This window comes from Neolamprologus multifasciatus, chromosome 12 (genome assembly GCF_963576455.1).
Source record: "Neolamprologus multifasciatus chromosome 12, fNeoMul1.2, whole genome shotgun sequence".
NCBI classification, from domain to species: Eukaryota; Metazoa; Chordata; class Actinopteri; order Cichliformes; family Cichlidae; genus Neolamprologus; species Neolamprologus multifasciatus.
In genome coordinates, this window is record NC_140450.1 from 210,001 (window position 1) to 225,439 (window position 15,439).

The following is a 15,439-nucleotide window of genomic DNA, read 5'->3' on the forward strand; positions in this document are numbered from 1 at the left end:
TTTGTGGCTCACAAACTGTTAATGAGGTAAACTGTGCTGAGTGGATATTTGATGCTGTGTCACAGTTTCAGATGCTCAGAAGTAAGGGGACAAACGAACACCATTTTAAATATGAAGGCTATTTTTAGTACTTTGATGAAACCTCTGATTGGCTGAACCCAGGTTGCTCCTCCTCCCGTCGTCGGCCTTCCTGTTCGAGCTGCGCTGCTCTTGTCTGAAACTCTTTTCACAGCCGCAGTTTGTTTTATTTATTTGTTCACAGTCAAAGTCGTGATTGTCACAAACATGCTCAATACTAAATGTGCTAATCGTGTTCTTTTCCCTCCATATTAAAACCTGTAAAAATCATTTTATAAATAAAGATGATTCTGTGTAGTGAATGTAAAGCTGAAGCACACCTGAGAGTTTTCACTGACGTAGGAAACAAAGAGACGAGGACGACAGACGCGTCTCGTGAGCTTCAGTCGGATGTTTGTGAGGCTTCAGAGTTTGAACTTCTTGAAATGTGCTCGACGCACAGCGAAACTCATAAAAACTGAAACTAAACATTTTTCAGCATTAAAAGCTGAAGTGAAACCAGTGAACTCGCTGTGGGAACCATCTGACCTCAAACTGCACTGGAGCCCCAACGAACGCAAACAAAGACTATAAAAACTCTCTTTGTCCACTAAAACACTTTTTCCATTTAAATGTTAATTGTCCTTTAATGATGAATTATCCGATGTCACCCGACGGCCTCAGAGTTCAGTATCTCCCCTCAGGGCGTTGTTGGGCTGCAGAGAGTCTCATCAACGCTCACATTAAAAATAATGAAGACTTTGTGCTCTCATTGTTTTGCTCCTGAGCAGCACTAAATAGGCCTGATCATTGCTGACTTCCCCCTCTGGATCCTTCTTTCTTCAGTCGGCTCCTTTCTCCAACATTTCTACTACAGTCAGGTTCAAAAGCTTCTGGACAACGACTCGTTTGATTTTGCCTTGCTACAGCGCCTCAGAGGAACTTAAATCATAACGTCACCTTTAATTTAAGAGTAATAGTTCAATCGTTACACACAGTTTAAACACAGTCCACATTTTCAGCAGCTCAAAAGTAATTGGACAACAGTTTCATGATTAGGTGAGGATTGACCCTCATCATGACTAATGAAGCTGATAAAACATCTGAAGATGATTAAAAGTGTTGAACTTCATCATCAACATGAAAGATGTTCGTCCATCATCTTCCACTTATCCGGGGCCGGGTAGCGGGCACCTGAGCAGAGATGCCCAGACCTCCCTCTCCTCGGTCCTCCCGTTTGTCCGGGGGAACACCCAGGCGTTCCCCGGCCATCTCTCCAGTGTGCACTGGGTCTGCCCCGGGCCTCCTCCCAGTGGGACTTGCCTGAAACACCTCCCTCAGGACACATCCTTATCATCTGAACTGGCTACTTCCGATGCGGAGGAGCAGCAGCTCTACTCTGAGCTCCTCCAGAAACACAGACCAAGTGACTGAAAGGTGTCAGCAGAGATGAGGGAGGACGTCATTATGCCAAAAACCAAAATAACCAATCAGAGAGCAGAAACTTTAGAAGTGACCCAATCAGCAGTCTGATTCATTGTTACGATGAACAAATAAGCAACACAGAGTCCACAGAAGACACTGAAGTGCATGAAGACAGAATTATAGTTACAAAAAGCATCAAGTCAGGAACACCTCGAGGAAGAAGCTGTAGCAGTGTTCAGGTCCACAGTCGAAGCTGCCTTCACAGGTGCAAACCTCTGGGTACACCAGGAACAGGACCTTCAGACTTTAGCTGCACAGGTCTGTAAAATCTGTTCTTGAAGGCTTCAGGCAGACTTCCACCCGTGTCTTTATATTTAAACGTATGTTAGTTTGTCCTGCTAGTTTTCAACCTCTGTGTGTAAAATGTTTGTAACTCATAAACAGTTAAAGCAAAGCTTTAGTTAAACTCTCCGAATCAAAGCTGAACGTCTGCAGACACGTCCTGATTGTTTGGTTTAAAATCCACTGACGAGGCAGAACTACAAACATTTATGGACCCCACTGTGAATCACGTTTATACAGTTGTTCATATTCCAGCCTAAAGCTAATCTCATATCTGCATATGTCAGCATCACATTAGCACGTCTAAGGTTGTGAATTCATTTGCAGCAGATATTTAATCATATCTCCCCCACGTAACCCTGAGAGTATATATAGTGAAACCATCACAGCAGTCATTATACATGATGCCATGACTTCCTGCCACTGCATCAGCACAAATACAATAGAATAGCTTGCATGATGACTAAGCTGGTGTTGTGGTTGGTGTGCAGTTGTGGGTGTACAGAGAGGTGGGCTTTGCACGCAGCCCTGAGGGACTCCTGTACAGAGCGGGGGACATCCATCCAGCTGCTTCCAGAAACCCCTGTCATACTTATCTGTTAACGCCATAATGAAGGTTACGCGATTCCTGTGGTCATCCATCTCTCCAGCTTTGCTGAGACTCCCTCAGTGTTGGAGAGATCAGCTGCAGACATGTCTGGCTTCTCTTCACTTTTGTGTTTGTTCTGTGTCATGTTATTATGGTTATCACACTGCACTCTGCTCTCAGTGTCTCAGTGCAGACGAGCCAGTGAATGGACCTTATATTTTTATCTGTCTGAAACAGCTTTTACTCACTTCTGTTCTCGTGGATTCTTCAGGAACTGGTTCGATTGGTTGCAGAGAGACAAGAAGGCTCCGCCCCCCTGTCACCTGTCCAGCCAGAGTCATCAGGGTTTGATGAGCACGCAATATCGACCTGCAGGAATCCTGCTGATAAGAAGGACAAGAATATGGGGGTGGAGCCAATGAAGAGAGAGGAGGAGCAAATACTTTCAGCTCCTCCCAAACCTCCTATGCCCATCCCAGAGTCGCTAACTCAGGTGACCCCCCAGCTGGGACAGAGGTGAGTCTTAAATTACTTGAGTCCAGTCTGGTTTGGTCTGGGATTAGTCTAGTTCAGTCTGGGATCAGTCTGGGATCAGTCTGGTTCAGTCTGGGATCAGTCTGGGATCAGTCTGGGATCAGTGTGGTTCAGTCTGGGTTCAGTCTGGGATCAGTCTGGGATCAGTCTGGTTCGGTCTGGATCAGTCTGGTTCAGTCTGGGATCAGTCTGGATCAGTCTGGGATCAGTCTGGTTCGGTCTGGGATCAGTCTGGGTTCAGTCTGGTTCAGTCTGGGATCATTCTGGGTTCAGTCTGGTCTGGTCTGGGATCAGTCTGGTTCAGTCTGGGATCAGTGTGGTTCAGTCTGGTTCGGTCTGGGATCAGTCTGGGATCAGTCTGGGTTCAGTCTGGATCAGTCTGGGATCAGTCTGGTTCAGTCTGGTTCAGTCTGGGATCAGTCTGGATCAGTCTGGGATCAGTCTGGTTCGGTCTGGGATCAGTCTGGGATCAGTCTGGTTCAGTCTGGGATCAGTGTGGTTCAGTCTGGTTCGGTCTGGGATCAGTCTGGGATCAGTCTGGGTTCAGTCTGGATCAGTCTGGGATCAGTCTGGTTCAGTCTGGTTCAGTCTGGGATCAGTCTGGATCAGTCTGGGATCAGTCTGGTTCGGTCTGGGATCAGTCTGGGTTCAGTCTGGTTCAGTCTGGGATCATTCTGGGTTCAGTCTGGTCTGGTCTGGGATCAGTCTGGTTCAGTCTGGTTCAGTCTGGGATCAGTGTGGTTCAGTCTGGTTCGGTCTGGGATCAGCCTGGGTTCAGTCTGGTTCAGTCTGGGATCAGTCTGGGTTCAGTCTGGGATCAGTCTGGTTCAGTCTGGGATCAGTCTGGTTCGGTCTGGTTCAGTCTGGTTCAGTCTGGGATCAGTCTGGGATCAGTCTGGTTCGGTCTGGGATCAGTCTGGTTCAGTCTGGGATCAGTCTGGGATCAGTCTGGTTCAGTCTGGGATCAGTCTGGTTCGGTCTGGGATCAGTCAGGGATCTGTCTGGTTCAGTCTGGTTCAGTCTGGGATCAGTCTGGTTCGGTCTGGTTCAGTCTGGTTTAGTCTGGTTCAGTCTGGCTGAGTCATTCAGGCAGACAGAAAACAGTTTGCTGAGTGTGAGAACAGAAATAGATCTGTGGAAGAAACAGGAAGTAGAGCAAACAAACACATCACACATGCCCCTTCCCCCACACACCCACACTTCCTGTCTCTGCATGATACCAAGTAGAAGAAGAAGAAGAAGTGGGGGTGCCTGCGGCAGCAGGCAGTTTCGTGGTCTTTTAATAGAACTGTGGGGTTTGGGCTGTCTGAGGCTGAGTGTGCAGCAGCTGATCGATAACAGCGCTGCTGTGGATCAATAACAATTAGTTGGAGCTAATTCATGATGATGTTTTTAGACGTTAGTATTTTCTCGTTTGTTTTTTTTATTTCAGTTTGACTTTTTGTTTACTTTCAGTTTGTTTCCAGAGTGAATTTTCGGATTTCAGTTTGTCCTGATTAGTTTGAGTCTTTATTAATTATTGCTGTTTGGAGGGCGAGGGCCGAATGCACGATGCTGTGAGCTCAGCTCCTGGAGCAGTGTGACCCACCGGAGCTCCTGTTCAAACTACACCACCTATAGGTGGTCTCCCCTCCACGGACCAACCGGGCACTTAGGCTCTGAGGTCAGAGGAGGCCGGACGTGTTCAGTGTGGCATGGCTGCTGCCTCCACACAGCACCTGTTGTCTCCCTGATCTGCGCCTGTGCAGGCTGATGTCACTGACGTTCAGCTGACTGTGACGCTGTGATGTCATCAACCCAGTGGATTAAAGTGTGACGTCTCTCGCTCAGAGGGAGAACGCACCTTTTCCTGTCAGTATCTCATCCTGCCAGATGTGAGGCTGGCTCTGCGCGTCACCCTGGTGTTAATGTTTTCAGAAAGTGGGGCACTGACACCGTCGCTTCACCTGCCAGATGTTGGGAATTTATGCCTTAAATTATTGTGTCACCTGGTGATAACACACACGAAACAACTGCCACCTGTGCTGCACATGCTCAGTTTCAGCCTCTCCCAACACAAACTGCTTCAGCCTGTCACCTGGCTGCATGCATGCAAAGGTGTACTACGCAATTGTGACATCACTGGTGGGTGTGGTTTTAACTACTTGTCTGTCTGTTTCAGTCCTCCAGCTCTGCCTCCCAAAAAGCGCCAATCAACATTAAGCCCCACCCCCTGCAGGGTTGCCATAGTAGCGCCAATGAGAAGAGAGACTGAAATAGAAACACCAGCTGAACAGGTATGCTCACCTGGTTCACACATTCACACGTAACCGTGTATATTTACATGGATATGTATTATATCTGTTTTATGGTCTTTTATTTTGAAAATCTTTATTTGAAGCTGAAATTAGACAGTCCAGCTTTAATCCAGATTTATTTTGTCTGTGTGTGTGAGTGTGTGTGTGTGTGTGAGTGTGTGTGTGAGTGTGTGTGTGTGAGTGTGTGAGTGTGTGTGCGTGTGTGAGTGTGTGTGTGTGTGTGTGTGTGTGAGTGTGTGTGAGTGTGTGTGAGTGTGGTGACTGTGTGACTGTGTGTGAGTGGGTGTGAGTGTGTGGTGTGTGAGTGTGTGTGGTGTGTGTGAGTGTGTGTGTGTGTGTGTGTGTGAGTGTGTGAGTGTGTGTGAGTGTGTGTGTGTGTGTGTGTGTGTGTGTGTGTGTGTGTGTGTGTGTGTGTGAGTGTGTGTGTCTCTGTGTGAGTGTGGAAAGCACAGAATAAAAGCACGTCTTTGGCTCTGTCTGTTTCTAACATTTAATAACGTTTGAATCTTCCTGCGTGTTTCAGGACGACTACTGTTTGAAAAGATGCTCCATTTCCTCTGGCGAATGTTTTCCTCAGAACGAACACACAGGTAACACACACAGATCCACACACACACGCAGATACACAGATACACAGATACACACATTCTGTGGTGCTTGTTTCCCGTCAGCAGTAGGCGGTATCAGTGACATCACTTCCTGTGCGTTGACAGAAATAGGAAGCTGTGTTGGCTGCTGCTTCCTCTTTGCAGTGACGCGTTGGCCTGAGGCTCACTGCTGCCTCCTGCTGGACTCACAGGTTTCTGCACCTGCGTGTGTGTGAGACACTCAGATCGTGACACCTGAAGCATGTCAGACGCTGGCTGTATCCCAATTCAGGGTCTGCAGCCTCAACGATCCTCAAGGGCCGCGTACTTAAAGACCGCTAAGGCTGGAAGTGCGAGGCTTGTGAAATGTGACGGTCTAGCCTCCGTCGCGCTGCCCAGGTTGCCTAGCAACCATGATACTAACAGCTGGAAACGTTTCATACAGCTTTGTTTGACAGAAATGAAGGAGAACATCTTTTGTTCATTTGTTTGTTTCTACATGAGCTTTGATCATTCTCTGATTAAGCTCAGCTATTGAACGGCGTATATTTTAAAGTAAAGGCTTTAAAACCAAGTTAGTACAAACGTCACTAATGTCACATAACTTTGCCGACATGTGGCCAACAGTAATGTTTTAATGTTCTTCGTTATTAAACATTTGCACATAAATAAGTGACATAATATTCAGTACTTACTTAAAGTTTACTTTAAGTAAGTAAGTGGGCGGGTTTTTTTCGGCAAAATTATCCACACCCACACTGATATATGAAATATTCCTTTATTGGGTGAGAAAATCAGACCATGTCATAACTGCTTTAAGTCATACAGAATAGATATCAGAGCCTTAAACAGGCTGACTTCTGCTAAATGGGTCAAACTGGGCAGAAAGTCTACAAACACATAACATCCTTATAGAATATGATGTAACACTATAGATCAACTTACCTCAGAATATATAAAGCATATAAACAATTACAGCAATATGATGCAACAAACACAGCAGCTACTGATCCAAAATACTCAAAGCTTCATAGAACTGAAACAAACATTTATTTTTAGCTCCATTCTGCTGCTGATACATACTTTAGGTTTCTGAACATTAAACTTGTTGCTGCCTTTCATAGTGTGTAACTTGAAGGCCCTGAGTACTTTCTCCCACACTGACAACACTGGATGATAACATTATTTGAACATTACCTAATAAGACTGATTCAGGACAGACAATGTCTTTACAGATTAGATGTAAAATAAATCAGCGAGCTGCACGCTGCTCACGCCTGAAGCTGATGAAACTAAACATTTAAACTGAAAAACATGACATAAAATATACACCTAAAAACAGGAATATGTCTGAAACAATGGAAAGACACTCAGTGTCCTGAGTGATGTGGGTTACTCGGAGCGTGGCTCAGGTTGCTGAGCTGTGTGGGAGTGTGGGGTGATGCTGTTTGTGTATGTGCTGATTCGTCTCCGTGTGCACAACATGAGTATAGAGGGGTACGCTACGGTCACACTGCATAAAGACAACGAGATGACCAAAATTATAGTGAGCATGCACAGTGGCTGCTGTGAAGATGGAGAACTGGTCTGATCAGTCAGCTCAGAGTGACTTTGGTGCATGAAGTTCAGTCTGCTGCCAGTCTGCAACTGAAAGGAGTCGAGTCTCCAAGTACACATGCAAGTATCTCTATCTGTCATAATACTGTGAGTATGGGTCTGTTGCCGTGTGCAGACACAGAAACTCACATTAACTTCACTCAGACCTCAGAGATCTGAAACTGAGATTTCGTCTACAAATAGTGACGTAGCTGCAAAATGCCCGAGGCGCACAGCAACCTCTTTATAGGAATATAACCCCACCCAGCTGCAGTTCATCAGAGCAGTTCAATCTGTGTTTATACATCAGGTATCTCACCAGTCTGAGTGACTGCAATTGTTTGGAGACATGTTGTCTCCTACCACACAGCTCGGCCAATCAGAATGGAGAGGTGGTCGTACAGGTGATGTTCTGACTTTCTGTTTCTTGTCTTCAGAGGACGATCCAGACTACGCCTTCCTCGACACAGATCAGTCCTCCTCAGAGACGCTCCCCCCTCTCCCTGGTTCCTCCTGTCTCCCTCCTGCCCTGCCGGAGAAGAGGCGATGCAGCACCACAGGTGAGGACACACCTGAGTGACTTGTCTGTCCCCCTCTCTGTCTGTCAGCCTGACTTGCTGTCTGTCCGTGAACTTCAGGTAACACAAGCTCCCAGACTCAGCCATGCTTTGGGTTCGGTTCTGCCCCTGAGGACCAGAGCACAGGCCCAGATGAACCTGACTCCTCCCCTTTGTCCCCCAGCAAGACGCCCCCTCCCCTCCCTGAGAAGAAACGACACAGTGAGTGAACAGGGAGAGAACAGCTGATCCATAATCAGTATGACTGGAAAATCCATTAGACTGCCTCTCTCACCTGCCTCTCTCACCTGCCTGTCTCACCTGTCTGTCTCACCTGTCTCTCATTCGTCTGTCTCTCACCTGCCTGTCTCACCTTCTCTCATCCGTCTGTCTCTCTTCTGTGTGTCTCACCTGCCTCTCTCACCTGCCTGTCTCACCTGCCTGTCTCACCTGTCTGTCTCACCTGTCTCTCATTCGTCTGTCTCTCACCTGCCTGTCTCACCTTCTCTCATCCGTCTGTCTCTCTTCTGTGTGTCTCACCTGTCTCTCTCACCTGCCTGTCTCACCTGTCTGTCTCACCTTCTCTCATCCGTCTGTCTCTCTTCTGTGTGTCTCACCTGCCTCTCACCTGCCTGTCTCACCTTCTCTCATTCGTCTGTCTCTCACCTGCCTGTCTCACCTGTCTCTCATTCGTCTGTTTCTCACCTGCCTGTCTCACCTTCTCTCATTCGTCTGTCTCTCTTCTGTGTGTCTCACCTGTCTCTCACCTGCCTGTCTCACCTGCCTGTCTCACCTGTCTCTCACCTGCCTGTCTCACCTTCTCTCATTCGTCTGTCTCTCTTCTGTGTGTCTCACCTGTCTCTCACCTGCCTGTCTCACCTGTCTCTCACCTGTCTGTCTCACCTTCTCTCATTCGTCTGTCTCTCACCTGCCTGTCTCACCTGTCTCTCATTCGTCTGTCTCTCACCTGCCTGTCTCACCTTCTCTCATTCGTCTGTCTCTCTTCTGTGTGTCTCACCTATCTCTCACCTGCCTGTCTCACCTGTCTCTCATTCGTCTGTCTCTCACCTGCCTGTCTCACCTTCTCTCATTCGTCTGTCTCTCTTCTGTGTGTCTCACCTGTCTCTCACCTGCCTGTCTCACCTGCCTGTCTCACCTGTCTCTCATTCGTCTGTCTCTCACCTGCCTGTCTCACCTGTCTCTCACCTGTCTGTCTCACCTTCTCTCATTCGTCTGTCTCTCACCTGCCTGTCTCACCTGTCTCTCACCTGTCTGCAGTCCACGAGTACCTTCAGTTCTGTTCGTCCTACAGCGATCAGTCCCCCCTCATGTTCTATCAGAGGCCTCCAGGTTTCAGTCAGAGATACAACAGCCGACATCGAGAGCTCGACACCTCCTACCAGCTCTCTCACGCACATCTGGACACACATCTGGACGCACATCTGGACGCAGACTTCACTCCCTCACCTGAGCTGGTTCCTGCTCCGATTCTACCACCGAAGAAGAAGCAGCAGGTCAGCGAGGTCTGAAAATGTTTGCACGGTTTTGACTTCATGTCGTCACCAAAGTTTCCTTTTTTCTAACATTGCAGGACTCAGCTGATAGGCCGACTGAAGAGGGCGGAGACAGGTGAGAGGCCACACCCACACACGCACACACACACACACAAACACACACGCACACACACACACACACACACACACAGACACACACACGCAAACACACACAAACACACACACACACACACACACTCACACACACAAAAACACACACACACACACACACACAGACACAAACACACACACACACACACACACTCAAACACACACACACACACACACTCAAACACACACACACACACACACACACACACACACACACGCACACAGACACAAACACACACACACACACACACTCCTTCAGGGCGTTCTGTCTGTCCTGCAGTTCCCAGAGTGTCCAGCAGGAGGCGCAGCGTGACAGGAGAAGCATGGAGGAGGAGGAGGTGTTACTGACTGACAAGAAGAAGATTCTCTGCAGAATCACCATGAAGTCTGAGGTGCTGCTCTGACCTTTGACCCCCCCCCCACACACACACACACACACACACACTTTAAATCTTTCACTTAACCTGTTTGCTGACCTTTGACCTGTGTCTCAGGAGGAGGAGGGGCCTGATGTAAAGGCGGCCTCACCTGATGTCCTATTGGTCTATGCTACGGGGACCAGCAGCAGAGGTGAGTGTTGGTAGACCCCACCTGTGTCGTACCTGTGCAGACGCTCCACAATCCAACAAACACACGAGCACATCGTTTACAGCCGCAACAGGAAACAGTCCAACAATGACATCAGAGGCAGCAGCTGGTCTCCTCAGCTCTCCTTTAATGCTGTGACGAGCTGATGCTGCTCAGAAGGAAGCGCTGCTGCAGACACGTTATTGGGGAGCTTTGGGGTTTACAACAGTCCAGCCATGAACTATTCTTCAGCTTCACTCAGAGTGTTTCTATGATGATCAGATCTGTGTGATTGTCTGTTTGCAGACCAGGACCTGTACCGTGAAGCTTTCCTCTGCACCTACAGGAGCTTCATCGGTCCAAACGCCGTCATCAGCAAACTCCAGCACAGATATCCTCAAACACACGGCTTTGCTTGTAGCTTCAGCAACAGGACAGAAGCACACAGTGCTATTGAAACAAATGGCTGCTGCTCTGAAGTATTGTTTCTCTCACACTGCTGTGAGGAGGCTGCACAGAACCAGCTGTGTTAGTTCAACAGCTCGTCGCTGTTCACGTGATTGTTCACGTGATTGTCTGTCTGTTCGTCCACTCTCTGTTTACTGTGACTCTTTAACTGCCAACACGTACAGACACCTGTGTGGCAGACATGCAGACCTGACAGCTGCCAAAAACACTTTCCACCTGCTGGTGGGCGTGGTGGACGAGCTATGGTGAGAAACACACACAGATCCACACACACAGTGTATGCAGTGGTGTTCTTCATTAAGACAGAGTGGCTGTGATTGAAGGAGACCATCTCTCATATCCTCACGTCAGACTTATGTAGGCGCTCACATGGACTAGTGTGAGTTAGGATTTATGAATAAAAGCATTAGAAACAAAGGTCAGATGTTTGTGATAGACTCATGAGCAGTTTTTAAACATGATTTTAACCTCACATAAAGGCCTCTTTGTCTTCAGCTAATCCAAAATGCTGCAGCAAGAGTCCTGACAGGGACTAGAAAGAGAGCAGATTTCTCCTGTTTTGGCTTCCTGTTAAATCCAGAATTCAAAATCCTGCTCCTCACATACAAGGTCTTAAATAATCAGGCCCCATCTTATCTTAATGACCTTGTAGTACCATATCACCCTATTAGAGCACTTCGCTCCCGCTCTGCAGGCCTACTTGTTGTTCCTAGAGTATTTAAAAGTAGAATGGGAGGCAGAGCCTTCAGTTTTCCTCTTCTGTGGAACCAGCTTCCAGTTTGGATTCAGGAGACAGACACTATCTCTAAAGCCGAGTTGATTGGCTGATAAGAAACCATGTGGGCCACGGGACACTTTTTAATGCCACGCTTGATGTTTTCAAATCTGTCGAGTAAGATCAGCTGTCCACATACTTTTGGCCGCGTGTCATCAGTGTGAATTCTGTGTGTGCAGCGCGACAGAGCTCGACTCTGACGTGCTTCTGCTACTGATGGACTTGGTGTTCAGCCTTCTGATTGGTGGAGAGCTGGGACCGGCCCACCAGCTGCGCTCCAACATCCTGTCAAAGATGGAGAAGAGGTGGAAGCTAATTGGCTCACCTCAGTCGCTCCGTCCACTTGCTGCCAAGGGTGTGGCTGCCAGGTAAGCCTTCACACCTGACAGGTGGAAAGCATGCTGAGCTGTCATTGGTCAGGTGTGAATGTTTCTGTCCCCTCTGCCTCAGACCGGGAACTCTGCTGGACTTCAGGAGTCAGGATTTAGCTGAACAGCTGACTCTGCTGGATGCTGAACTCTTCACAAAGATCGAGGTACAGACCCGCCTCTCGCACGTTCTCCAGCTGTTCTCATGAACCTGCTTGAGAACACAAAGTATTCGTACCTGGTTTATGGTAAACAGGTAAATGATGCGTTGAGTTTTCCACCAGCACATGCAGTGGTAGGTCTTGGTTTACAGCGTGGCTGCATCACGATCTGCTGCCACAGAAAAACCTTTTACATGATGTTATTTATCGACCTGCCAGAGCCTGCAGGTTTGGTGACAGTTGGTTCTTCTCACCTGTGCAGCTTCCAGAGGTGTTGCTGTGGTCAAAGGAGCAGAATGAGGAGAAGAGTCCCAACCTGACAGAGTTCACTCAACACTTCAACAACGTCTCCTTCTGGTAACACATCAACACAACCGGCACACACACAACAACCAAAGAAACACAATCTGTGACTCCATCAGGTCATTGTTTCCATCAGCATCGTGCTGGAGCATCAACAGCCCACAGACCCCTCAGGAAATGCCTTTGTGATGTTATTCTTGATGTTATTCTTTTATGCCACAATCAGCTTTCTGAAGCCTTTTTCCTGTCCGGCACCGAAGCAATCACAGTGAATCTGAAGAGAAATGCCCGACCGTTTACTGTCCCAGGTGGTTCATGACGCTTTGTGCCATGCTGGTCATAGTTTGTTTGACCTTTATTATGTCGATGGAAACAGACAGGAGCAGGGACAGAGAGGGAGGAGCTTCTGAAACTAATGAACCTTCTTTTGGTGGTTTCAGGGTTCGTTCCGTCATCATCCTTCAGGACAAACCTCACGACAGAGAGAGGCTGCTGCTGAAGTTCCTGAAGATCATGAAGGTCGTTAGAGTCCGCAGTAGAAAAGTCCTTTTGTCTCTTCACTTGTATTCAAAGCTGGTTTCAGTCTTGCCCTGCAGCAGCTACATCAGAGCAGACTGACCAACTGGAATAAACAGATTTTTACAAATTCACTGCATCATTACAAAATCTGTGTCCATTTGTGGTCTGTTGTCATGTCATCTTGTCAAACTGCACATGTTCTTTTTCCTGCAGCACCTGAGGAAGCTCAGTAACTTTAACTCGTACCTGTCGATCCTGTCAGCGCTGGACTCCGCCCCTCTGCGACGCCTGGACTGGCAGAAAAGCACCTCAGAGGTCAGATCGAGTTCATTGGGGTCGTTTCATCGGTTCGCCTCAGTGCATTAACAGTGTTGTATGTCTGTTTGGCTTCAGGCTCTGGAGGAGTTCAGCACCTTGATCGACAGTTCCTCCTCTTTCAGAGCCTACAGAGCAGCTCTGGCTGAAGTGGAGCCTCCCTGCATACCCTACCTGTACGTACCTGTTGGGCAGTCACCCTAATGTAGAACGTGTCTATGTGATCAACCTCACAGCAGCCACAGTATTAGATAAAAGGCTCCAACAGCACAAACACAGTCCAGAGGTCCAGTTCAGGATCTCCAATTGGCTGAGGTTTAGCCTAGCTGCAGCTACAGCCACCTGTGTCACCATTCACCTGTCAGTCAAACAGGCCACGCCCCTAACAATACAATGTAAGCAGGCGTTATGAAGGAGGAAACTCTCCACAGACCAGTTTGTGTGTCCGGCTGTAAACATGTTTGTTTCTGCTGTAAAGTTTTAACATTGGAGTCTATGGGGACTGACTCGCTGCTGCCCCTGCTGGACGTCAGAGGAACTGCAGCTTCATGTTTCAGGTCTGCAGGCTGATGCTTTGTCTGCCCGTCTCTCTCAGGGGTTTGATTCTGCAGGACTTGACTTTTGTCCACCTTGGGAATCCCGACACTTTGATGACATCACAGGGTTCAAAGGTTAACTTCTCCAAACGCTGGCAGCAGTTTAACATCCTGGACACGCTGAGGAGCTACCAGCAAGTGTCAGTTAGCGACAGAGCAGTTCCTCTCAATCGTTACCTCGTGGTTGTTTTGTTGTATGCTGAAGCTGTTTCTCTCTGCAGGAGCTACTCTCTGCTGCCCGATGATGACATCATTTCCTTCTTTAACGACTTCAGCGATCACCTGGCTGAGGAGGCGCTGTGGGAGCTCTCTCTCAAGATCCGCCCGAAGAACACTCCTCGAGCCAATCAGAGATGAGCTTTGGTGAAGAGGGTGACGCAGCTAATCGGCTGCACCTGTTCTGATGCTAACATGCTATAACACAGAGAACCGGTGCCAAACCGGGGGGCGAGGCCACGAGCGTGACATTACTGGCACAGACACATGCAGGGTGAAACCTGCAGACATTTTACTACCGGACCTTTGCAGGCAGAGGTTTCCCTCCCTCGCTCCCGTTAACAGAAACATTCAGATTCAGGTCCCACAGATGATCAGAGACGTCCAGACTGAAGGAAGAAAAACTGCATCCAAACATCCATGAAACATCACTGCTGACCGGCCAGTCAGCTCACCTGCCCTTACCTGGTGGTGGAAACCTCACCTCAGCACCGTGTCTTCAAGGCTACAAAATGATTTCTCTAAACATACATGGATGTGGAAAATCAGCAGCTCACACAGTAACACTGTGGGGGTGTCACAGCTGGTCACATGATCTGTTTCCAACTCACAGCCACGGAGACGCCGTCGTCCCACATCAAACACACCTGTACAGGAAACAGGATCATGCAGACACACCTGTGTGAATATGTTCTGTCTTTATTTATGCTTTTTTACTTTGCGTGTATGTAACCAGCAGCAGTGCGTCTGCTCACTTTAAATAACACAATCTTATTACAGCGCCGACCTGCTGCCAGCTGATTAATGAAACGTTCATCTATAGATGTGGTCCAACTTCATGGACTGTGGAGACTTTTGGTTTACATGTAATTTTAACAGTTGGCGTGTTAAACAGCTGCATCAGCTTCTGCTCACCATCGGCGCCTCCACAGGACCGAGAAACCCTCATTCACCTGGAAGCTGCCCCAAGAGGTCAAAGTTCACATTTCTTCACACCGCAATCGTTGCGACACCTCAGGTTCATCTGATTGACACGTGGTCGAGCAGGGGGTGGAGTCTGCAGCAGCGGCTCAGAGAGCTGCACGTGAGGTCGGCCGGGCGGCGGCACTGAACACCGACCGCCACGACATCTCCAAGACTCTGGACTGAAGGTCACGAGGTCAAACTTTCAGAAAAAAGCCTGATGAGATGAGTCTACATCAATCTGCATGATGAACAAAGTCACGAGACGGAAACAACGGCGTGATGAAAGCACGCTCACGTGGACGCCGCGCTCTCGTCACTGATGGTTAAATGGTTACTGTTTGAATAAACGAGCTGTTTGTCAGGCTCAGGGAGGAAGACGGGATGAAGACATGCTGTGGAAGAGAGACAGAGATTAATAACTAATGATTCAGTGCAGAGAGGTCTGTTAACACATAGTGAGTGAAGAAGAAACACCCAGTGCATCATGGGAATCCCCGGCAGTCTACATCTATTGCAGCATAACTAAGGGAGGATTCA

The 15,439-nt window shown here is 48.2% G+C and overlaps 1 protein-coding gene across 3 annotated transcripts in view; it reads left to right on the forward strand.

The window, feature by feature from the left end:
- Positions 1-14,077, forward strand: part of LOC146506006 (rap guanine nucleotide exchange factor 1-like) — a 20,829-nt gene extending 6,752 nt beyond the window's left edge. For 2 of the 3 annotated variants that reach the window (XM_085181271.1, XM_085181273.1), the window contains 18 exons: positions 2,685-2,929; positions 5,109-5,223; positions 5,768-5,834; positions 7,865-7,987; positions 8,066-8,206; positions 9,263-9,498; positions 9,576-9,613; positions 9,929-10,040; positions 10,143-10,218; positions 10,522-10,606; positions 10,842-10,928; positions 11,638-11,826; positions 11,909-11,993; positions 12,250-12,344; positions 12,731-12,809; positions 13,023-13,124; positions 13,203-13,300; positions 13,720-14,077. In XM_085181271.1, the coding sequence (XP_085037397.1) occupies positions 2,685-2,929; positions 5,109-5,223; positions 5,768-5,834; positions 7,865-7,987; positions 8,066-8,206; positions 9,263-9,498; positions 9,576-9,613; positions 9,929-10,040; positions 10,143-10,218; positions 10,522-10,606; positions 10,842-10,928; positions 11,638-11,826; positions 11,909-11,993; positions 12,250-12,344; positions 12,731-12,809; positions 13,023-13,124; positions 13,203-13,300; positions 13,720-14,077 (2,331 nt within the window). The remainder of the gene's footprint in view (positions 1-2,684; positions 2,930-5,108; positions 5,224-5,767; positions 5,835-7,864; positions 7,988-8,065; positions 8,207-9,262; positions 9,499-9,575; positions 9,614-9,928; positions 10,041-10,142; positions 10,219-10,521; positions 10,607-10,841; positions 10,929-11,637; positions 11,827-11,908; positions 11,994-12,249; positions 12,345-12,730; positions 12,810-13,022; positions 13,125-13,202; positions 13,301-13,719) is intronic. The other variant, XM_085181272.1, reaches the window with a different exon arrangement.
- The last annotated feature ends 1,362 nt before the right edge of the window (positions 14,078-15,439 follow it).